The sequence below is a fragment of the Bolinopsis microptera genome, chromosome 5, assembly GCF_026151205.1.
Source record: "Bolinopsis microptera isolate Bmic1 chromosome 5, MBARI_Bmic_1.0, whole genome shotgun sequence".
NCBI classification, from domain to species: domain Eukaryota; kingdom Metazoa; phylum Ctenophora; class Tentaculata; order Lobata; family Bolinopsidae; genus Bolinopsis; species Bolinopsis microptera.
Genome location: NC_087076.1, coordinates 10382113 through 10407235, shown reverse-complemented (window position 1 = coordinate 10407235; position 25123 = coordinate 10382113). Strand labels below are relative to the sequence as shown.

At 37.5% G+C, this 25123-nt stretch overlaps 2 protein-coding genes across 5 annotated transcripts in view; both read right to left on the bottom strand.

Annotated features, from left to right (window-relative positions):
- The window catches only part of LOC134815757 (aminoacylase-1-like), a 36704-nt gene extending 34972 nt beyond the window's left edge, over positions 1-1732 (bottom strand). For all 4 annotated transcript variants that reach the window (XM_063824338.1, XM_063824339.1, XM_063824340.1 and 1 more), the window contains exon 1: positions 1579-1732. In XM_063824338.1, coding sequence (XP_063680408.1) covers positions 1579-1728 — 150 coding nt within the window. In that variant the 5' untranslated portion in view covers positions 1729-1732. The remainder of the gene's footprint in view (positions 1-1578) is intronic.
- A 4131-nt stretch (positions 1733-5863) lies between these two features.
- On the bottom strand, positions 5864-24332 carry LOC134814983 (centrosomal protein of 135 kDa-like). Its single transcript, XM_063823377.1, has 24 exons — positions 24155-24332; positions 23842-23940; positions 23516-23680; positions 23024-23419; positions 22740-22829; positions 22264-22634; positions 21917-22055; positions 21671-21796; positions 21333-21476; positions 21025-21135; positions 17924-18155; positions 16729-16877; positions 15902-16144; positions 15638-15778; positions 15383-15493; positions 9123-9254; positions 8794-8901; positions 8535-8671; positions 8265-8400; positions 7896-8086; positions 7212-7501; positions 6897-7082; positions 6577-6695; positions 5864-6389 (listed from the first exon to the last, which is right to left on the bottom strand). The coding sequence occupies exons 1-24, from the start codon at positions 24323-24325 to the stop codon at positions 6309-6311; spliced, it is 4068 nt and encodes a 1355-aa protein (XP_063679447.1). The 5' UTR covers positions 24326-24332; the 3' UTR covers positions 5864-6308.
- Between the last annotated feature and the right edge of the window lie 791 nt (positions 24333-25123).

Below are 25123 nucleotides of genomic sequence, written 5' to 3'. Positions count from 1 at the left end.
CAACAGTTGTCACCTTTTGAGAAGAACAATCCCCTTATGAGTGCCAGTTAGCTCATCTTGATAATGTTTCCGATGTTGTAAATTGAATATCATGGGACGAATGCAACCTTACTCCCGCTAGGTTTAACTTACACACAGTATTTATTTACCACCGTTTTCCTCTGATATCAAAATTCGGTTAACAAAATGTTTGCCGCAAATGTTTCAAATAATCACCCGAAATTCGCCAAATTTGTGGCACACAAAGCAATTTTAGGTACGTATGGAATTGCTACTTGTAATTATTTGTGAAGGCCATGAATTTAAGTGCATTTGCTTTCTTGATTCAGTTATTCATGGAATGAGTAAGGAATTACATTGAAATAAACAAACAGCTGAGGAATATCAGATCAAGTGATCTGATCAGACAAGCTGGTTTCACCTGACACACCAGCCAATCACTAGCTTCCAAATTGCAGAGATTCAGGCCAGCTGATCATCAGGTCCGGTCTGACATCTGATAACTGATAACTCCTTGTTGTATCACGTGATCTTATCAAGAAGGGTGGTATAAATGTGAGCAAAAACAATATCAACATTGTCTAATTATTGCTAGCTAATATTTACCACCTCCTTGATTCGAACATAATTCTACAAGAACCTCTAGATAGTTGTACCAGCACCAACTTTCACTTACTCACTTCTTACTTCTATAACTTCACAACCAGTACTTCTGACTTGAACCTACTTCACAGTTTAACAACCCAGAATGTTCCAATATTTCCCACCCATCCTGTCAGGCACCCTCTCCTCTGACCCCACCTCACCTCAAGATGACATGAAGAGTGTGTTCTCGTTCTACATCAGGGAACCCACCAACATCAACCCTTTCAACCCCACCTCCATGTCAACCCCCAGGAAATCTCACCACGTCTCCATGCCTAACCTCCCTGCCAAACCCACTTCAATGAAACTACACAACGTCTCCCTGGATACCAAGAAGAAGAGGAAGAGTGCTCCTCTTGACAAGACCCCATCTCTCCGACCCTTCCTGATCCGAATACAAAGCAGTGCGGGTAACCTCGAGAACACTAAGGATACTCTCAGCAGGAAGGAGTTTACCAAACCCTCTAAAGGGAGAAGATCCACAACCGGGGGTCAAGCAGAGAGAACCAGAGCTGGAAATGTTAGGGGTGGTGTGTTCTGGCTGAAGGGCTGTACTCTGGGTTTGAAGAGAAAGCTGTCCTGCAAACCTGTCACTTCTGATGATTCTGTCATGACGAAACAGCGCGCTTATTACTTTATTTGAATTTTTTGTTAGGTTGAAATTTGAATGTTAAAATGTTGACAAGTTTAGTATTGCTTAGAATGATTTTGTACATTTTTTAATTTAATGTAATTGAGTATATTACACATGTTGTTACCCTAATAATTTGTTTATTTCTGACCAATAACTAAAGTTTATTGTTCCACTTTCTTAAGGCGGGGATTTAAGTTGATGACAAATACTATCAAACCTCTGATTTCAAAAGGGAGAGTATTCAGATCATAACATATAACGGTAAAATATAACAGTAAGCATCTCAAATAAACGCTTACCTCAAGCCCAATATCAGCCACATAGTCCAGCAGCCAGAGTCGAGATTCTTTGTACGCTGGGTCAGGGTGAACAGTTCGTATCTTGAGGAACTCGACAAACTTCTGGACCTCTGGAGAGTGTTCCATCCGAGATTTCTTGGGAGCTGACATGCGGCTATCTGGTGGGTTAGAGTTAGTGGGTTGGTAGACTGATGCGAGCTTCGCTTGTAAGAAATATGTATTGTTTATATAGATTTGTAAACAATTTTCAAATTTACTTTGATAATGATAGATCTGAAAATACATTTTTTCTTTGGAATTCTAGCAGAAGTTTGGAACGGAAAATTACTTGAAGGCGATTCTCAGATCTTTAAAAAATTAAACGATCTGATAGACCCACTCGGCGCTTTCTTGATAACTACCAATACCAACAAGTCACAAAAGTGGTCATATTTTCCGTGGTCGAATAATTGACGGATAAAAGTCACGGTAGAATATTTCAGGCATTTCCCTAAGTAAACTTAAACCATAAAGTTTCAAATAATAGTCCATCGTAATATATAAATATGAGACAACATAATGCATATCATTACTCATTAGTAGCACAAGCCGGTCTTTATAGACTTAGTACCACGTGACCGGAATAAAATAGATTTAGATCCCATTAAACCTGGATCAATTTAACAACCATCCATGTATAATAGGTTTAACCACACAAATCACCATGGCAACCATCAATAATCACTCTCAATATATATCCTGGATGACCTCTCCGTCGTTTGAAAGTAGCCGGATATTTTTCGAGCGTTTTGCTGAGTACAATCGAACAAGCTGCAGTTAATTAAATTGACGTGTCACGTGACTTTAACGAAGCTACAATCACTGGTCCACCTGAAATGTCTCCAGGTAAGAAAGTTATTAAGTTATTACCACGTACCACGAACTGAGTCCGGAAATAACTCTAGAACGTGCACAAGATACTTAGATTCGAGCTAGAAACCGATTGTTCGTTGTAACCGTGTAATTTGACGTTAAAGTGTTCTGACTTTACCAGCTTATTGTCCGTTTCTTAAGTCTAACATCCTCAGTCTAGAATCGGCTGCTTTTCTGTCTTACGATAGTTATTTTCGACTGTTTGGCGTTAGATCTCGAAAGATCAAATTGCGCATGTGAGGTAAACATTTGGGGAGACGATCATGCGGCTGTCCAAAGAATCTCAAATCCTGGACCTAAACACCAAACAACTGAACAGAAGATTGGAGAATGTTCTCGATCAGAAACTGCAGGTCAGCTTTTAATCACAGTTTTGTTATTTGATGCCGTTGTGTACCAGCTAATCAAGGTTTATTGATCTATATGAGGTTCGTGTGGACGTCTTCATACCAATTACATCATCATACGATCGTAAACTTAAAGTGCAAATTATTGTTTGCAGGGTCTTAAATCCCGGACTTCCAGGCCGGACTTTATTTGAACTTAAACAATTATCTTTTAACCTAGTGCGTTTGGTATCCAGAGGTCACCAATATAATGCAGTACAATTATCTGGTTCCAAGACACCAGACGCCGCCAGTAATTGGTTTTAATTATAATGCCTAGAATGACTGGAATGACTAATGACCCCGCCTAGTAAGTGGTCTAAATACTGTTACCCAGGTGTTGGACACACTGAAGGAAGAGCAGAGAAGAGGCCGTGAGAGAACTATGACACAGCTTGTGTTGCGGACTGCCAGATATCATCACAGATTAGAGGTAAGAAACCCATTAAGGTACTGTACCATAAATCTCAAAACGTTTGAATTTGATAATGTGCAGTTTTTCCCCCCGAATATATCATTTGATAACCATCTACATTAAATAAGTAGTAATGAACCAAGTGCCCCTCTTATATCAATCGAGGTAGTGTGGAAGAGCCAATGTAATGTTCACTATATACTGAAATGGCATCGATCAAAATAAGTCACTGAATCCGTTATCATCCAAAATATCCAATAACAAGACCCCCAACAGGAGCTACAAGAACAAGATTTACATGGCCGGTCAGTAAAACCCGGGCTGGGCGTGCTAAAGGAAGATAAGAGCGTAGAGACGACCAAACTGCCGCCCATCCAGCAGCACAGCAGCCTCAAAACCAAGATGATCACCCTCGTTCACACCAAACAGAACCCCCTCTTTCAGCGACATCTCAGATTACCACCTTTGTAATGAGTGTGGTGGTGGACTTGTTCTTATTACGAGTTATAGGAGGCACGTACAATGTACTGCATGACAGAACTGAGTAAAACTGAGTTAAAACTGATTGTTTAAAGAAGAACGGTCGGGCTGTATTCTCACTAACATTGCAGTAACAGCTGTGATGTGTTCACTTCCTTGATTAACACTGTCTGATGAGTAGACGGGTTAAATTAAATACCAACTCTGAGTACTGATGTATATGGTGTACTTTTAGTGTGTACAACTACATGTATTACATGGCGTGACAATAAGATGATAAATAATAATATTACGTTATTTCATATATCTTCATGGAGACACCTTGCACTCTATAATGAAGAATAATGTATATTTATAGTATGCTGAGGATCAGATTCTGTATTATATGCATGAGTTATCTCAAATTCTATCGTATTGAATCAAGAACTATACGGAACTTTTCAAGAAAGCACAAGATGGGTACACGATTACATTTACCTGAATACTGTTTCTTAATAAATCGAACCGTACGAGGTGTTAATATCTGTTGGCATGTCTTTTTATAACTTATAACGCTTACTTAACACAATATTAATATTAATATTAAGGGGACCATTAGTAGTTTAAATATTTAATATGCCCCTAAAACAGTATACAAAACGAAGCAAAAGGAAGTCAAAGCATGCTCTCATTCCACAAGGCACTGTTTAATATTGTTCAGAGGTGATTCTTCCGTGGTGACAATTCACACTTCACATGTGACAGTTGACACTTCACATGTGACAGTTGACACTTCACATGTGACAGTTGACACTTCACATGTGACAGTTCACATTGCATAATATGATGATTGGGCCTCATCAGGGGGAATATTCACGAAATTTCAGAACCATTCAGTATAATCAATAATATTAATTGTAATTCTCCTACTTTAAGTTTACAAGCGTACTCTAGATCTATAAAACGGGGCACCGCTTAGTCTACAATTTTGCTAACTAACAATAGAATACGAGGTTGGTTATGCATCAGATTGTAAAGTAGTTATCATGTTATCCATTGTCTCAATCAGCTCCCAATAAGATTACATAATGACAATGTGAATGTGACTTTTTAGTTAGACCATCATGTCCTTTAAGTCTAATATTATCGTTACTTCTGGCTCACGGAACGTTATCAAATTTCATATGCGACTCAAAGTTGTTCGATAAAAAACTAAATTGAAAGATATCCTGAATTGCAAATTCTATCTTTATGAATATCTTTCTCATCCAGTCGAAGTTCTTTTGTCGAACTTTAGTACGTGTCGAACTAGAGTCCAGGTAGCGCACTCTAGTTCGACAAAGTCGACCTTTAGATTTTGTCGAACTACAGTACGTGTCGAACTAGAGTGCGTGTCGAACTTAAGTACGTGTACCCAGGGGGAAATGTAGTGAGATAGGGTATTACAATAGAAATGTGTGTAGTATATAGTATATTGAGCTATCAAATAAAGGGGAAGTACTGCGCAAAATAATGGCCTGACGCAAAGTATTGAACACTCTTAGCGAGTAATTATCACTTAGAAGATAACGATTTTGTAGTGTTAAAATACATTGTGTGAATAGTTTGTAGGTTACAGCAGAATAAGACAAACAGATTGGAAATGCTGACAATTTGGAATCTATTACATAGACCATAATTCAATTCCCGCTCTCGGCACATCTCACCCTTGCTTTTCACGAAAATGTACTTCCTTACTGCCTTAATCCAGTTAGCTGCATGATTGGACCTCTGACCCAACACAGAGAATTATATAGACCATAATTGTCACTTAGTCACACGTTGGCTTTCGCCACGATTAGTGAAACGACAATGGGGGTCACGACGTGATACAAGACCATAATAAGACATGACAAACTCCTCACAAATTCAAAAGGCTTCAAGAACTGGAAATTTCAAGTTTAAAATGTTTGTTGTGTCAGAAAACACGGCCTTGAAAAGGGTGATTTGGCGGGGAAAGAAAGTAAAAAGGTGGTTAATTACCACCTGTGATTCACAATAATGCGCCGGTTTCTGAGTAAACCCAGAAAATTATGTTAATAATCTCGCATATAAAAGAGTGTAAATTTGATCATGATATAAATTGAATAATTTATTATATTTTACATTATAAATACACTTGAAAAACATTTGTTTTGTCACATTTGGCGTTAAAACATTCAGTAATGAAAAGATGTGGAAATATAATAAGGCAATCGTAATGAAAGTCATTATTACCATAACATGTCATATTGATATCGTAACGAAACCCTTAATAATAATAAATTACAGCCCGCTGTAATACAATCATTAAAGCTCTAATGTGATTACTTCTGACTCTGATAAATAAAAATATCATGCTTTATATTATTGTATCATACTCACTGTACTTAAATTCACGTCTTAACAGCGAGTGTAAGTACATACTGTATGATAATCTGAAACTAAGAAAGCACTATTAAAGTAAAACAAGTTGGTATCCTTAAGATTTGTAGTGAAGAGATTGTTGAAGTAGATTAGGAAGATATCATTAAGAGATACTATCTCTGAGATTGACGGCTTGATCTTTGCGAGGATCTGATAGCTTGATAAACGCTGTCATCTTCATCGCCGTCAAACGTCTGTAAATTGTTAAATATAATGTCATTTTGCAATGTCTTTATTTAAAACTTATTGGGTATATGAGCGGGCACCAATTAAACTGCCACTAATCAACTGATACTATGAAATTAATTAACGTTTAAAATATAGTTCAATCAAAGATGGTTCAATTAGACCGCTGAACATTACACTGTTCCATTTACTCACCGTTTCGCTATGACCGGCATCATCCTCAACAACTATTGAGCTTTGTCTAGAGACATCAGAGGGTTCAGTGGTAGTAGTGGTAGGGGCGGTAAAGGACTTCCTTTCTTCTGTCATCGACGCTACAAATAAGTAACAAAGTAAGTACTTGAATAAGACTTTAATATGAATATTATATCTAAATCAAATTCAAATAGACAATTGGGTTAGCATAAATGTTGATGGACATGTAAAAAAGATAGGGATATCTACCTTAAATCACTGTTACCGATATATCTTATTATGGAACGTAAAATAAACAACTCAAGGTCCCAAAAACTTACTTTTTGTCTTGATGGCGATACTATCCAAGCTAGAGTCAGTAGGACGTTCCAACTCGCTCCTATCAATGGTGGACTGGTCCATGGTGGTTTCAGTGAGGGACGTCATGATGGAGCTAATATTGGAGGCCTGGATACTGATGTTAGAGGGCGCTACTGTGCTCGGTGTTTTGTTTTTCATCGTCCTATCTGGGCAGGAGGTGCGGATTAGTTATAAACAAAATATGGAAACTATTATACTTGTTAATGTAACTGATTAGGAAGGAACATTATTTAATTTTCTTATTTGAAGCTTACAGGAATATGGTGTAAACTTACTTATTTCCTTCATGATCGAATCATCAGTTTCGTCATTCGATGAAATATATCTCTTGGCCCTGGCAGAACGAGACCTTGACCTGACAACACTGGGTGACAGAGTGTGCTCGTAAAACACAGGTTCTGAACGGTACTTGTAGTCAGACTGGATGTCGGGCTGAGGCCTGCTGGGTTCAGATGGTCCTGATTTGGGCTCAAACAGGGCCTCATGTCGAGATGGTGACGGTGGTTTGGGAGTCAGAGATTTGAGCTGATGCTGCAGAATGTTCGATTCGTTCTTTGCTTTCTCCCTGAAATAAGAAGGTGTTACTTTACCAAATCGGAGTTGTACCCAGTGGCGGAACAAAGGGCCCTGCAGACCCCACTACGGAGGGAGAAATTTTAAAACTTGTCTAACTTTGAAACCAGATTCCTCTTTCTCGTAAATCTCAAAGTAATTAGGAAGTCGAAATCTATTATCTAACGTTGATGTTTATCGGTGGTGAAATACTGACTATACTAAGGCGGCAAGATCGATTCGAAATCCGTTGAGAATTCGGCGCGTTTGTTTAATTATTGCGCGAAAAAACGCAGAACTCACAGTGTTTTGCTACCAAGCACACAAACACAAAGTCGCGCGTTACATCAACCTCTAAGTGACCGCCCCATATTTCCGCTCTAAAGTATAAAGCTTTTAATCCAAACCTCTCAAATTGCTCGTTTGTTATTCTCCTCAGAAGATTCTTGTTTTGTTCTTTAAGTCTCTCGTAATCATCGCAGACAACTCTGTACTTCTCACGCACCTCGTGAAGCTCAGTCTCCTTTATTTGAACCTTTGCCTCTAACTGATTTACCCTCATCAGCTTGTCTCCGACTTTTGACTGGTTATCATACTCCTGAAGATATATGTGATGAGTAATGCTTGTAATCAAATTAAGATTGGGTACATTACCAGCCTCCACCACTGCGGGGGTTTTCAGACTATCAAACATGTTAACATTTATAATATACAGTGTCAGACAAAAGAAAAGAGAATGTCCAATTCCCGGGTCGATTAAACGATTTCAACATTACCTGCTGTCGGCCAGTTTTGATGATGAACTCCAAGTTTCTAGCACAATCCTTCTCGGCAGCAACCTGACGTTTTAAACTCTCGCAGTCAGACGTCAGGTTCTCTATTACACGCTGCAGTTGTTCTACTTCTACACTCCTGCGATAAGATTATCACGTGATCTAAATTATGAAACTGTAATTGTAGCTTTGTAGGCTGAGACTGTGACAAAAGTAGGATACTTTCTGCCTTTATACCCCCAATTAAGCATGATAAATAGTTTAGTAACGGACCTGTTAGCTGCTTGTCTAGCATGAGCCTCACGCTGTCCCTCTATCTTGTTGTTGATCTCTCTTACAGTCTCTAAATCAAGTAAAATGTGTTTCCTTTCCTCCTCGTGCTGTTTTACCAGACTCCCGTATTCATTTACCTGAATACCAAATAAGAGAGATTAAACTCTGAGAATACAATTGATGTTACCTATCTTACTGTCTTGTCAACAGACTTCTTAATTTACTTCAAATGGCTGAGAGCGGAATACAGAACAGATACCTGTGACTCCATATCACCAATGTGATTCTCCAAATTCTCGTTGTGAGCCAGAACTTTCTGTATCTCCAGGGTTTGTTCTTTTAGCCGGGCTTCTAGAGCGTTCTTTACCTGACAAAGCAAGGGGTTTATTAGCAACAAGGAGAAAACATTCAGATTTAAAATGTATGGATGAAATATAATGAATTTCTTAATCCCCGAGCTGTTACTATAATATTATGTATAATGATAATTCCCTACAAGTAAAAAGCATATGTCAAGAAACTTAATGATTGCCAGGATTCAGGAATATGTATCCCACTAGTATAAATAAATAAGTAAATTATTCCTACGTCAGCGGTTGCAGCGAGATCCTTCTGCAGGCTGTGGCAGTTCTCGGCACTAATCTTAGCTTCTCGAGCTATTCTATCGCATTCCATGTTCAACTCTCGGTACTTCTCAAATATTTCCTGGTTATCAGCGTCCTGTGAATAATGCGGTTATTTATTTTTATGTTTCATTGTAATGTTTAGTTCGCCGTGATTCCAATTTACTCATCTAGTGGTGGGTTATCGTGATGTATCTCATACCCTGTACTTTCTTTAGGAGCATATTATGGAAATAAATAAAATATCGAATGTCCTATGATATTAAAATAACGTGGATCAGAAACAAAGTTTTAAACTTTACGGAAGGTGAAATTCATAACGTGATTGAAGTTTGGACATTACAATATAGTATATCATAATAAACACTGTCTAACGGGGACATCACGTACGCAGAATTGAAATTTATTCGTGAGTAGCAGGGTCAGTTGTAGCTTCGGGCGGGATATTATTAAAAATCCGGTCATTTACCATGATCGCACGAAATGTTCCTAAAATAGCTGGATCGTAGTGTGCCTGAAAGGCTGTTGTACAGATAAATATGAACTATTTAGTGTATATTTCCTTAATCAGTTAGCACAGGGCCGAATAATTTCAGGCGGAATTAAGCGTAATATTCCATCTATTAATATATGAGAGTGTAATGGTCATTAGTACTTGGGTCTGAATAAATTGAGGATTGAGTAGGGTAAGAGAGAAATAGCTGTTAAGTTAGAGAGTAAATCACAGGTGCTGTTAGAATTAGGTCTCCCTGAACGGAATACGTAGTTACTGGTAATTTAGATATTGTTGATAATGTTGAACTTAGGGAAGTACTTTCCTACGGTTGTAAATACAGGATTCCCACATTTAAATCTCCAGATGAGATATATATGTCAGTTACCGAAGCTGTCGATAAATTTATAAAATCAAAAAGTAGAAAGTACTGTCAAAAAGAAGTAAAGTTCAGCGATTGGAAGGAAAAAGTGTTATCAATAGTTTCCAATCGTATTGAATATTACAAGAAAAACTTTCCTGAAACATTTGAAATAAAAGAAAACACACTGGAAAAAGATGATGTTAAAAGAAGTCTTAAATTGCTGAAAAGTAAATACATTATTTGTAGTATCGACAAAGCTTCTGGTAATTTTTCATTTATTTGTAAAAAGTTTTATGTAAAAACTCTTGTCAATGAAATGGGTTTTGATCCTAATACTCTAGAATGTATAGGTAATGATACATATAAACCCTGTAGCGAAGACGAGACTCATTATGTCAATAAAATATCTGAGAGTCTAAAGGAGAGATTTAATGTACAAGTTGAAGATAAAAACTTGCGACTAGCACGCATCTTCTGGAACCCTAAGCTTCATAAGAACCCTTACAAGGCGAGGTTCATTGCAGGTGCCCGTTTTTGCGTTACGAAACAACTTAACGTCCAAGTTAACTGTTGTCTGAAACTTTTGAGGAAATACTTCAAGAAATACTGCGAGGCAATCTACAACAACAGCGGTATAAACATGTTTTGGAGCATAGATTCCTCAAGTGAATTCCTTGAAGCTATCAAAAATAGCGATGTTTATAATATACAAGTATATGATTTTACTACTCTTTATACCAGATTAGACTTGATTGAAGTAGAGAATATGATTAATGAAGTTGTTGATTTAATATTTTCAGACCGTAATAGATATATTTGTATTTCTAAAAGAGACAGTAATACATGTTTCTTTTCCAATAAAACCTATGATTCTCATGCCTGCTTTAGTCAAGATGACCTAAAAGAGGCTGTTAAATTTATTATTTATAACACTTATGTCGTCTTCGGTGGGATTGTATTCATACAAACCAAGGGTATTCCTATGGGTGGAAATTCAAGTTCCCCTATAGCTGATCTCACTGTTGGCAAAAAGGAATTTAATTATATGAAACGTTTACTTCAGGAAAAGAAAATGGGATTAGCAAAGATATTATCCAATAATAAACGATATGTTGACGATTTATCTATTATTAACTACCTTTACTTTCATAAATTGATTAAAGATATTTATCCTAATTCATTGGAGATGGAGCGAGCTGGTTCCAATAATAAAATCATTAACTACCTTGATTTAAATATTAATATTTCCACAGAAGGACTAGAAATATCAGTGTATAACAAAACTGATGATTTTAATTTTCATGTTGTATCCCTTACATTTCCTCACAGTAACATCCCAACCGAAGTTGGCTACAACGTTTTTTCAAGTCAAGTTCTTAGATATGGTAATGTTTGCACTAGATTGGATATCTTTACCTCCCATCTTCACAAAATATTCAAAATTCTAATTGATAGAGGATATAGCCGTGATAGACTGATTAAAGGCATTAAACGTTGTCTGAGGAAATATGATAACGTTTTCAGGAAGTTCGGTATTCTAGATGACCGTAACATTATTAAAGAACTCCCCTGATATCTTTTGATTTATTGAAACACGAGTACTAACTCTGCTAAACTGAACAAATTCTGAAACTTAGGTGAATAAGTGTACAACGTGCTAAACCGAAGTTCAGACTGACCAGTGAAAATGGGCGAGCGTACCAAGTGTCATTTTAATTAGAAGTTTTAGTCAGTGATTTATTATTGAAGCTTGTAATTACAATATCTAATACTCCTATAAATACTTTAATTAATTGTTTGTCCCGTTATTCTTTTTCCCTCCTCTTTTCCTTGTCATCCCCTTTAGTTTTAAGATTCTTGCTATAAATGGCTACAGCTAACACTATTAATGCTAAGTACCAAACAACAAGTGGGAGGTGGATCGTTGGTACCATTAAATCGATTTAACACCGCAATTCCAGTCGCAAGCCTGGGACCACTACTAGCATAGTCACAACATCTACAAAGCTGCCATATAGCCTGACTGACAATTTTCTCGACTGACTGACAATGTTTCTTCTTTTTCCCCATTTAGAATACAAAGATTAGTACATTTTAGCTTATGATTAATATTATATTTTTACCTATAGTTTACCTAGATTGTATTAAACCATATATTAAATTATGGCCATTCTTCTTCTTAATTAGTCATTTTCGTCACCGAAATAGCTCATTGAAACGAATGAGAAAACTGACTTCTGTATTTGACAAAACTTAGGCGTTAACCTTGCTAGTTCACAGTTCGATATAACCTTATACATAATTAATCATCTGACTATCTTCACACTAGATGGTGGACACAATTAAGCTTAGTTTGGTTACGCAGTGTAGTATGAGATTTATTATTTTGACATTTACTTGACCTCCCTTGCTTTCTTAAATACTTCATCATGTGTACAAGTCCATCATACTGAGCCCACACTTGGGTTGAAGCTAATAAATTAATTGATACAATTTCCAACTTGGTAAAATGTCTGATATCCTACTTTCTAAGCAAGATGACGTACAACTACTCCAACTACACCATGTTTGGTATAAAGAACAAATCAGAGAGGGTCCTCCACGCGGGATGGATAACACTATTCATCACATTCTCTCTCCTCGGAGACTCTACCATACTTATAGCCTCCATCAAGTTCAAAGCATTTCGTATTCATAAGATTATAGTAGCTTTTATCCAGCACATAGCTGCTTGTGACTTGCTTACCTCCGCCGGTCATCTTCTTCCTTGTGTTATATCAATGATCACTAACAGTCCCCCCATGGATAGAGTTCAGATCTACATCAGGTTCTGTCTGAATTACTTTGTAAACACTGTTACGTTACTCCTCACCTGCACCATGGTGTTAAGTAAGCTGATCCTCCTCAAGTACCCGTTTAAGACAAACACCTGGAATTTAAGGTTGGCTCATAAAGCCTGTGCAGGTATTTGGATAGCCTCACTTTATGTTCCGGCTCTACATCTCCTGGTGGATAAAGATGATGTTATCTTTGACTACAGGATCTACGTCTGCACCCACGGTTACTCATCAAGGATATGGAAGATTCTCCTACCAATAAGTGGTGTGTTCACAATAATAGCCCCTAACTTTATACTGGTCTTCTCAACAGTCATGTTGCTGAGAGAGGCACGGAAAGTGGCAGGAAAAGGGGCTGAAAGTCTCAAGTGGCAAGGCATCATTACTGTCGTGCTCACAGCCATAGTTTACAGTGTTTCTCTGTTACCATTCGCAGTGTACTGTATTGCTGAGCCTTGGGTGCCTAAAGATCCCGTAACACCAGGACCATTCCACATGAAGTACTTCCAAGTTGCTTGTGGCATCATTAACTTGAATATTCTAGCTAACTTCTTTATTTATAGCCTGACTGTCAGAAGCTTCAGGGGGTTTCTTGGAACAGAACTTCCTCAAATGGTACTGAGACTCTTCTGCAAAGGTAATAATTCACATTTTTATTTTACTGTTAAAAACAAACAGTACGTACACGATGGTATTTCTTGTTACGTTAGTATATTTGATAATGGTCCACAGTCATTGATGGATTTCAATCACCACAATCTACCTTAATTAATTTACTATTCTCCACTCAGGAGGACCACCTAACGGCAGAAGACAGAACCCCTATCGGACAAATGAACTTCAAGTCAAACCCAGGAGACGACAATTTGATGGGGTGCCCGGTGCTAGGAGAGAACCAGCAGTAAAAATAGTTGCTTAGGTGGATTAAACACTTGAATTAGGTGGATTCTATGCAATTATTTTACCTTGCTGAGGGTAAAAGATAAAAGAGAGAGCCTGATAATTATATGGACTAGTCCAGCTGTTATCTCACACAGACTAACTACGGACTCAGGGCTCATGTTTTATGTTTTGACCACTTGATTCCGCGCACTCCTTACTCGTTAACGCTGTTTTCCTTTGTGAACACCTCTTTCTCATGTGACAAACCTAAAGAAGGCAAAGAACTAGATACTTTCCTGCTGTGGACCTAAAGACTCAGTCCCTCTATAAAAACTAAATAAAAACATCCCCACATGCCCTCTCCACTGCTCATTAAAATACTGAGGGATAACGAGCAGTGGAGAGGAGTGAGTGAGGGCATGTGGGGAGCTGAGGGAGCGATAAGAAATACTACCAGCTAACATAAATACCATCATGTGTGGTTTAATTGCTAGGTTTAATATTATGGCCTTTTCAATCTGTTCGGACTGCGGACATAAACTAGAAGTATTCTAAACTAGAAGTATTAGCTTTACCGAACGTGATAGCTAAATGTATATTATGCTTAATGCACAAAGTTTATTCTAACACTGCACCACCAAATATTATAAGAATGTTCACTGTTTCAAACTTAAACGCACCTAGAAGAGAACCTGAGTTCTTTGCAGTACCATTTAACCGTTTATGTAATTCAGACAAGAGCATTTCTTACATTGGGCCTAAGTTATATAACCAAACAGTCAACATTATTAACAAGGACATAAAATATGTCACCACTTGCCTACAAGACAAATTCCTAAATTCATTCAAGTCTACAGTCAACAAGCATGTGCTTACTGCACAAGCACATAAACCGGATGACAAGGACTGGGACAACTCAAATTTCGTACTTTTAGAAATTTAAATAATTTGGTACAACATACGTTGATCATAATAACGAGCAACAAAACTTTAACCTCATAACAAAATATGACTATCTTCGAGCATTTTTTACAATGCTATCGACACCGCGCAATTTCACTGTCATTTACAACTTTTAAAAGATAAAAATATCACCGCGCATTCTTCAGACCCTGTGTCGCTGTTCTAAATTTATGTCAAGAGATAAGAGTTATTTAAAATTCTTAATAATACTATTTAAATTTGCTAATAGCATAATAATATTTTATACATTATTAATACTTTATACATTGTGTGCATATATTTATATTTGATTGTAATTAAAGATTTTAAGGCGTTAGTGCCGAGTAATGCCTTCGGGTAGTGCTCCTCAATCAATCAATCAATCAATCAATCACTTTCTGTTGTACTTATGGAGAACTACTAAAGACGAGCTCATTATCATTTCCATCACGTACTACATGTGTTCCGTTTTTTTTCTGCGTTACTTTTTATCTGGTAAATTTATAATATTTCCAGTTTCTAGACATTTCAAGTTTCTAGACCATGGTTTTAATAATTTCGTCAGAATACCCAAATTTTCAGGAGTCATCTTCCTACTCAAACGCTACATTCACGAGGTTAAACATGGTAGGGATACCACTTTATAAACAATCACTTTCCCACCTGAACTCTAGTAATATGTATGGTAATTGGTAATTATGGCAAACCTTGAGTCCTATCAGGTGCTCAATACTGTGGAGCTCGTGACTTTTCTCGTTGGAGTCCTTTCTTAGTAGTTGAACCTGTTTCTCAAGACCTCGCATCTCGCTATTCAGCCTCTGAAATTAGTTTTTAAATGTTTATACGAATAGAACTAACTAAATCCATTTGGATAGATACTGTAATTTGTATCTGAACTAAGCTTGAATGGAGCCCCACCCCCCCCCCCCCCGCCCCCGCCGCGCCCGCTCACAGTTACAAACCTGGTTCTCAGAAGTCATGTTAGCAATATCATCGGTTAGTTGTTTGTTGTGTTTCAAGGTTAATTCCTTCACACTTTCTAGTTGTGACAGTTCCTCGATCATCTTGTTCACTTGTTTTCTCAGACTGGCAACTTCCTGGTCCTAGAGGGAAAAATGTTTATTTGTACGGTTCTTACTTAGTCACCAGTTAAAAAACTCTAAAATTACCTTAAGCACTCCTCTGCTATGAACGAAAAAAACCAGACCGAAGTACAAATAACCAACCTTCTGTCCGACAAGTTGTTTCTGCTCAGAGAACTTGTCCTCAAAAGCCTTTATCTCCATGGTCAGCACGTGCAACTCATTATCTTGCTTCATGAACTTCTGGTTTATCTCATGTATCTTCTCCGTTTTCTCGTCCAGCTGTTGTAACAGTGTGTCCTGTTCTTTCTCCTTGTCCACAAGGGTCTGCTTCATCTTGATTGTGCTGTTTTTCTTACCTCGCAGCGAATCTTGTAGCTCTTGCACCTGTCACAGTAACGTTTCATGTGAGACTGATAATGGTATTAGAAGTCTCTGTCTACTTAAAACGCAATTCAATGAAAACTTCTGATTTAAATTTGTAGCCATTGTCATGAAAAGCTTTAAAGTTATGATGTGTTTATTGTTTAAGACTGTTTGAATGATGGTGTTAGAAGTTTCTGGTAAAGTAAAACGTAAACATCCCGATCTGACGAGGTCTTATCATTAGTTCTCGTCGTCGTGACAGGTCTCGTACGATAACTTTAATCATTCCAACAGTTCAATCCTATTAGCGTTTAGCTTAAACGTTGTAAATTGCGCAAGGATATATAATAATTTAAACGGCCAATGATGTAGAAATAGTTTTCATTGTTCTTAATCTTTTGCTTTACAACTTTTAGCTTTGAATACTATAACATGTGTTATCACTGTAATGTTAATTTACCCACTAAATTGACACTCTTCAAATTTCAAATAGTTGTTCATTTCTGTGGCGCAGTTTTTACTTACGATGGCTAACCTGCAAAACCGGTAATTAGAGGAAAATGAATTCACGGGTAATGTCAAGAACCAGCAAATGAAGGGTGTACCTGTTTGTCGAGGAAGTTGTTGCGCTGATTTACCAGCTCCAGTTCCATATTGACCTCTGACAGTTTGTTGTGCAGATCGTCTCTGCTGCGCTGCGCGGCTCCAGCCACCGTCTTAAGATGCATTATCTGCGACTCCGTGTGTGATTTCCCTGGGATTGTAAATTGTTATCAGCTTAATTTGAGTATACTCGCTGTTTTTTGCTGCTATCTTAGGAGGTGGACAATGTTCCTGCTATTTAGTGTTTATGCACTCAATACTTTACGAGGAATTACAGGCAATATCTTCCAGAAAGTTGAAGATAAGAAATCTTCATACAAGTATTATATACATATACTCATTACTCATGAGTCAATGATAACAATACGTCTAGTGAAGACACTTGATCAGGTGATATAAGGTAACACAATCATCTGGTGGTTAGAGACCAGATGAACGCGACGCTTCTATGTATTTGTAAAACTAGGTTTGCAGTTTGACAGCTCATCAATCTATTGACAACAACATGTCATAGCTCATTTTAAGAGCGTGACTAATGATAAAAATTGCCTATGTAAAGCTAGGGTTTCTATGGAGACAATGTCTAGACAATTTACTGGAATTTTTTGTGTTGTCTAGACAACATTTCAAAATTATCTAAACAAAATCCAGATTCAAACTTTTAAGTTTTGAAAATAATATGGCTGGTGATAAGATACCCTACCCTGAGCCTTCATACCGTGAAGGTACTAATATTATGATTTTCCAAGAGTCATTCAGCCAGTATACCGTGTTTGCATTGTCATATATACACTAGTCATCAGGGGTCCTTGCACCCCTATTTGATTAGTAGGGCTAACTAATCGTGTTTAAGAGAGTGCTAGGTCTAATAAGCAGAGTACAGACTAGCCCACCCCCCGCTCCTCAGCTTCAGTATATATAATGACAGTGTTTGTAAAGAGAGGAGCCCAGGTGTTTTGTTAGTTATCATGACTCACATTGCCTCCGCCATCTTGGTCACTTAGGCTGAGTATACTGTAGCTGTCATAACAGTCAGTGCTCTCTTAGATCCTAACTAAACGGTACGTTGCAGCTTTTATAACAACTTTCAAAACAACGCACCTCCCCAAAATAACACCATCTAGGTGCGGGATAGCCTTACCCAGGTCCCGGATTTTACTTTTGAAGATGAATAATACATGTGAGTCCACAATTTACCTGCTTGAGCTGTATAAAGATGAGTAGAAGAAGTGGTGACTAGTTCCTCTAACTTCTTTATAGTCTCCTTAGCATTGCTCGCTTTGTTCTGCAACAAATCTCTCTCCACAGTGAGCGAATGTATCTTACGGTCCTGTTCCCTCACCTTGTCTCCCAATTGTTCTGTCTCCAGCTGGGCGGTCTGTTTGTCTAGCGCTAGTTGCTCTGTCAGGCCTTCTTTGGCTGATAATGCCTGAAAGTAATGTGCTAGCTTGGAGGGTTCGTTAATATTTATCAAGTAATCTTGGTACTTGGAGGGTTAGTTAATGTTTATTTATAAATTTAATGAACCCTCCAACCGTGCCTTAAGAACCGTGCCTTATGTAACCCTTGTGCCTTAACCGTGCCTTTAACTGTGCTTTAACCGTGCCTTAACCGTGCGTTAACCGTGCTTTGCCACACTACCGAATTGCCGAGAGTTCATTAATATTTGGGTAAATTAGGATTGAACTCAAAGGTGTTAGGCCCGATATTTATTAATATGCATGGAAGCTTGTGAGTCAGGACGTGGACTATTGTTCTCTAAAGTTAGGGAAACGTTCCACCTTCCACCCCATACCAAGCCGGTCACATACAGTTAACTTAGTCTGGTATATAAGCTGACCTCTAGCAGTGAGGCTGCATTATGTCATCCCTTCAAATATGTTGAGTGTTTCTCTGGTCTCTAGCTCAAGGCTGTGTTAAAAGTTAGTGACGTCTATGATAACTGAAACCGCTGGAAGTTTGCTTTTTCATTGCTATGGTTATACTTAAATCATAATTGTCTGACCCCCTCTTTCCATAGTAAATGACACGTTCAGTGCTCACCGAAAAGAGCTTATTAAGATGCATGAATTGATAATTAATTCCCATAACGATATACATTAGCCAATTATCTATTAGCTTAATCTGAAAACCATCACTAAATTACTCAGCTAATGTGGTCCTTCTAATACGCTGTGTCGCGGTATCCCTTATTCTAGTACAGACTACCCTTATCCTGCACCTCCGTTAAATAAAGCACCCGTTATAACGGGCTATACGGTATGCCCCAGGGCCCAGTTGAGCACGGATGGCCTCTTAATTTCGAGCTTTTAGTTTAATGTTATTGTAATTTGGAGTATTTAGCGGGAAGCTTTTCCTGGCAGTGCTATAATTATACTACCACTTAACAGTTGCATTGCACTCCTATACTACTATTCTATACAGACGTAGTCCCACAGTTGCATTGCACTGCTAGTACTACTATTCTATACAGACGTAGTCCCACAGTTGCATTGCACTCCTATACTACTAGTCTATATAGACGTAGTCCCACAGTGTATTGCACTGCTAGTACTACTATTCTATACAGACGTAGTCCCACAGTGTATTGCACTCCTATACTACTAGTCTATACAGACGTAGTCCCAGACTCCCACAGTGTATTGCACTCCTATACTACTAAGCTATACAGACGTAGTCCCAGACTCCCACAGTGTATGAACTGACCTCATTGAAACACGTGCAATACTTGCGATCACGTCCAGGAGAAACGTAACTGAAAATAGCTTAGTTCGCTTCTATTCACGCAGCAAAGTCATTTTGTACACATTGTTAGCCTCTAATTGTTTTTAAATAGGCTTTTCTACTATAATTGTGCCTAAAATCTTGGTAAATACGTAGTTAAATATTTTTAGTTAAGTAAGCTGTGCTACAATTACTGTTAAATTGTTTGTGATCACAATATTTGGTATTATCCCCTACTTAATCATTTTGTAGTGCAATTTTCAAGAGTTACACCGTGACTCAATTCAATTCGATTTTTGTTGTTTTTTGTAATTTTAAACATTATCGCTCAATCGTTGATATCTCATTTTTAGCGTTAAGTTTCCGAAGTCAAAGTAATCGTAAAAGCAGGCTGAGCAGAACCAGATACAGAAATGGGACACTGGGTTTCTACAGAGATTCTCTTATTGGTTCTCATGGGGATCTGTTACGCAGGTACGTTTAAACTAAGAACTTCAAGTTAGAATACACTCAAAATATACACATCTTTTGGTTTAAATATAATGACACAGCAATATCAAACCGTAAATATTGATGGAATTTGATCGAAAAGAACATTGAGAGTTCACTTAGTTTCACTTATCAAACATATGTCTCATCTCTCAGGATATACTGAATGGAATGATGTTCCTACGGAGAAGGGGGTTAGACTCGAAGGACCTATTGAAGAAAAGAAATTCCAGATCAAAACTGATGCGATGATTAAACCAGGACATGACATTCGGTTTTTCTTGAATAATGCTTTTGTCACCTTTGAAGCGAGTAAAATCAACGTAAAAAAGTGCGGTCCCTATGTTTTTAAAACGACAGCTGGTTTTCTATCAAGAGGGGGTATTCTGACTTTCCTGAAAACTCAGACCACCCTCAAAATATGGTTTGATGATGAACTTGAAGTAGATTGGGACTTTAGTGAAGTCGCCGATTGCTGGATGAAATACAAGGCAACAAGTATCCAATTCCATCTGGCAAATTTTATGGACACAGCTTCGAAACAATACCGATTTTCAACGGGTAAGAGAAATTTAAATCTCTAATTCTATAACAAAAGTAACCTGTTCTTAAACTCGAATAGTAGTAGAAAATATTCATTTTTAATAAATTTGTCACACTCTTCAGATGACCCCGACCCGTGCACAGCACTACCACAAGACTGGAACTACAGGATCACAGAGGGAACACTTCCAGCTGATCCAGACTCGACACTAACTGTCAAGTGTGCTAGAGGATGGAAACAAGCGGGTGAAGAAGCTACTGTAACCTGTGTGACTGGAACTGAGTTCACATCTGATGTGGACCTTCCAAAGTGCTTCAGTAAGTTGTTTCTTAGATTATTGTAATGAGACTAACTGCAAACAAGTCAAATATTCATTTCTGGGCAATGATTATTTGATTTGTTGGTTGAAATATGCCACTTCATATAAGAAAATTTTGTATTATGTTGGCATACATTTAATTCTATTGTAAATTATTGTTCAATAGTTCACCAAAATAGTAACCAGTAAACCAGTAACATTATGACGAGACAGCTGACTAACCTGTTTTAGCTTGGTGATGGCGTTATCTCGCTCTATCTTGAGAGATGCTCCTGACTCCGCCAGTAACTGATCAGTCTGTTCAGAACGAAGTCTCTTTACTTCATCAGTTGCCTGGTTGAGACACGGTATTAGTACACGTGGTAGGTTTGGAGCATAAAAACAACTAGGAAATTGAGGAAGAAAGAAATGGAGTTACTTACAAAGTTCAGAATAACTTATAGCTTGATTAAAGTAATGGTAAAATTTAAAATGGCAACACTTTAGGTACATGTCTGTCCACAGATTTATAATGTTAAGATTTTAGAAACCTGAAGGTAGAGAGCATCGATGTTGTCTCTCTCCGAGGTAACGAGACGGACATTAGATTTTAGGTTCAGAATCTCACTCTGCAGTTCAGAAACTTGCCGCTTTGCTTTATCTCGTTCAGTTGACAGCTTCTCCAGTTGTGATAGCTAGGAATGAAGGAGATAAGACCAAGGGTGGGAGTTTGTTAAAACTTACAGTATTTTAATTGTGTACAGTGTATTAGCTACATAGACTGGTTTAAATTACATAGTTGTTGATGTATTACATAATATATATTATATATATTCAAGATGATATATTGTGAATAATTATCATCATCTTTCATTAACTAATTACTAACCGGTTCATTCTCCCTTGCAGGTATAGTGTATTTTGAGATAAGGGACTGTAAATTGGAGCACTCTTGTCTGTAATAAATAACTTCTTCTGATTTCAGGTTCAACTCCTTCTGTACATCGTCTACCTCCTGTATTTGGACAGACGTATGATACACCGCAGTGTGCTTATAGAAATTACATTTTTAAAACAAACTTTGGCAGATGATTTAATTAATACTTGAAAGTTTTGTAACTTTTTAAAATTTAACCTTCAAAAGAACTGTAATCTGATTTTTATTAGAGTCCCTCTCATCAGTCAACTTATCAATCTGGTCCTGCCAGTTAGCTTCAGCCATTCCTTTCTGTTGCTCCAAGTTGGTTGTCTTTAACGAGGTGATATGCTCCAAACTGAGATAAATATTAGATTTATTCGACAACTCAGTTAAATCTTTAATTTTAGCAATTAATGAACCGTATCCTATTTAAATTTTACCACAGTAAAAGTATATAATTTGGGAGCATGAATGTGTCATGCCGAATGCAAAAACTTTTCAATTTACAATTCCTGTTAAATTGTGTGATCGAGTAAGAAAAAAACAGATGGTCACTTATTCACCTGTTCACATTCCTCTTCAGCTGTTTATTCTCCTCCCCCAGATCCCTGATCTGTCTGCCCGCCTCCTTCTTATCCTCCTCCAATCTCTTCACCACTAGAGTGAACCTCTCCGTCTCAACATGAGACTCCGTCAGCAACTTCACTAGATCTTTCTTCTCCAGCTTTAGCTCCTCTACCTTCTCTTGTAGAGCAACATGCTGTGCTGCTTTCTCCTCGAACAAGTTCTCTTTGTCTTTTATCTTGTGGAAGATCATGTCAAGCTCTGTTTCGTATGTTCCGAGGCGTGCGTTCTTTTCTAACTTCATCTTTTCTAGCTCTTCTTGAATTTTGTTGTATTTTTGTTGCAGGTCTGTGTTCTTGGTTTGATATGCCTGATAAGGTTTAGAATGAACGAATGATACGGTTTAATGAACACTGCACGGAAAACTTTATTTCTAAAAAGGAAATAACGTGAAATAAAGTGAATGAATAATAACCTTATTTCCCTCCATTTCCTCTCGCTGTTTAGCCAGTGAGGCTCTCAATTTAGCATCCAGTTCTCTGTTGGCTTGTTGTAAATATTCGACCTAGATGAACATAGTTGGTCAATTGCTTAGATCATGTCTAAAGTGAAAAACAACAGAAAGCTTATAATGAGTCTCAATTGCTTAGATCAACCCAAAATTAAAAACAATGTACAGCTTTAGGTAATTTTTATCAAGTCTAGCATTACTTGCTTTTGAATTATTCAAATTCAAGAAGCTGGTTAACAAGTGTTCACCTGGATATTAAGATGAGAGATAACTCTTTCAGTGCTCTCAGCCATCCCATCGTTTATCATGGCCTTAGTAGGTCTGCCACCTTCCAACAAATGTTGTAGCCTATCAATCTCCTTGTCTCTTAAAGTGACCTGCTTTACCAACGTCTCACTCTTCCTTGTAGATGCTGCATTTGCTTCCTCCATGTTTTTGACCTGTCTGTTGAGTTCTGCAATCTGCTGATCTGCAACACGAAGCAGATCACACATGTAGGGATCTGATTGAGGTTTTGTGGGTGTTTGAATGTCGGATCCAGGGGACATGGGCAGTGAAGTGTTCATCTCAAGGACAGGTCTTCTTTGGGCAATGTGGCGTCGTCTGCCACCAGGGGTTTCGACCACTGCATTCATATTTCGTTCCTAAAATAATGTAATATAATATACAAGCAAAAAATATGATATAATTTTAAGGCAAGCATTCAGAGAACAATTTCCTGATTTCCAGATGGAACTTACGTGAAGCTGTTGTATTCTGGTGGATTTAGCTTGATCTTGTTTTTGTAAGGCTTTCAGTTTATGAGCATATTGGGAATTCAAAAACTGCAAATCTGCACATTCATGTTCTGACTTCCTGAGGGCACTTTTCAGATCTTTGACTTTACCATCAGTTTCTTCTTTCACCTGAAGTTTGTGAGCTAAAATTCCTGTATAATTATTCAGTGTTTGTGTTTTGCCTTACAATGTCATTATATAATCTAGACTTTATAATGCATCATGCTGTTCTTATCATTACGATATCTAAATTATCTATTTTTTTCATTTGAATACAAGCTGCATTATACCTTGATAATCTGAATGTGTAGATCATTATTTTCTCTGAGCAGTCGAGTGTTCTCAGCTTTGTATGGATCACCTTGTTGAATGATTGCTTGGCTTTCTTCCTGGAAATATAAGAGTAAAAAACAAGCTTGAACGACCATTTCATTTGATTTTATATATTTTTAAAAATAAATACATGTTGGCCTAAATCGTTGTTCAAAAAAGATGACGTCATGTCAATTTAAACTTTTCTATATTAGTGTTAAAAGTATGTCCGTCATTTATGAAACATATTCCACTGTTCCATCGAGGAATCTAGACAGGATTAATGATCACCTTTAAAGATGCAGTGTGCTGTTTGCTTGCTTTAAAACTCTCTGTTGTGTGCAATAGGTCAGCGAATAACTTTTCGACAAGAGGAACTGATGAGACGTCCAGGGTCTGCCTGTATCCCAGTTGGTCCAGTCTCTTCCGTAAAACATTGTATTTCTCTTCAACCAATCCCATGCAGCTGAACAAACACAATGCAGTATAAGTTTCGATTAAATCTGACATAATCAATGTGACGCAATGAATTATTCTAATTAATGTGTTAGCTTTACTTCTATCAAGTCAGAAAATTATCTTTCAATCATAGGAGCAAAGCTGTTTAACATGAAATTACATTACTACACAAAGCTTTAATCACTGTAATCAACTCACAGCCACAATTTTCTGCAACAATTTCAAAGTAAACATATGCGCCTTGGTAAAATTCTATCACTTTCATTAGTGGCTTGCTTGAAACATAGTGGAAAATCCTAACTCAATCAATTAACTGTATTCATGCTGTGTCATCAGTAAGATCACATCATCTTCAAAGTAAGGTATCTATCTTGTGTAAAAATATGAGCCAAAACTAAAGATTGTTCGGTTATAATGGCTGTTTGAACACAATGGATTCCTTAGATCAACAAAACAACAATTTCAAGAAAACAACATTTAGTATCAATTAAAGCAGACAAAAATATATTTTATATATATAACTAGCACGAACTTTAGACCATATATCTTAGGAGACTTGGAGTAACAAGAGAGTTACTAGAAGGTATTATATATACTAAATATACAGGGTGGGCCAAAAGTCAGTGTGCAAACGTTGGGTCTTATACTAGGGGTGGGCACGGATAGCAATATTTTTGGGTGATGTCATGAATTTTTAAACGGCCCTGTTTTTTGGGTAAAGGGACCTCCAAAATGAAAAAATAACTTGGTTTGGGGTCAAAAAAGCCCAAAATAAATATTTCCCGCCCCGTTTTCGGTTAG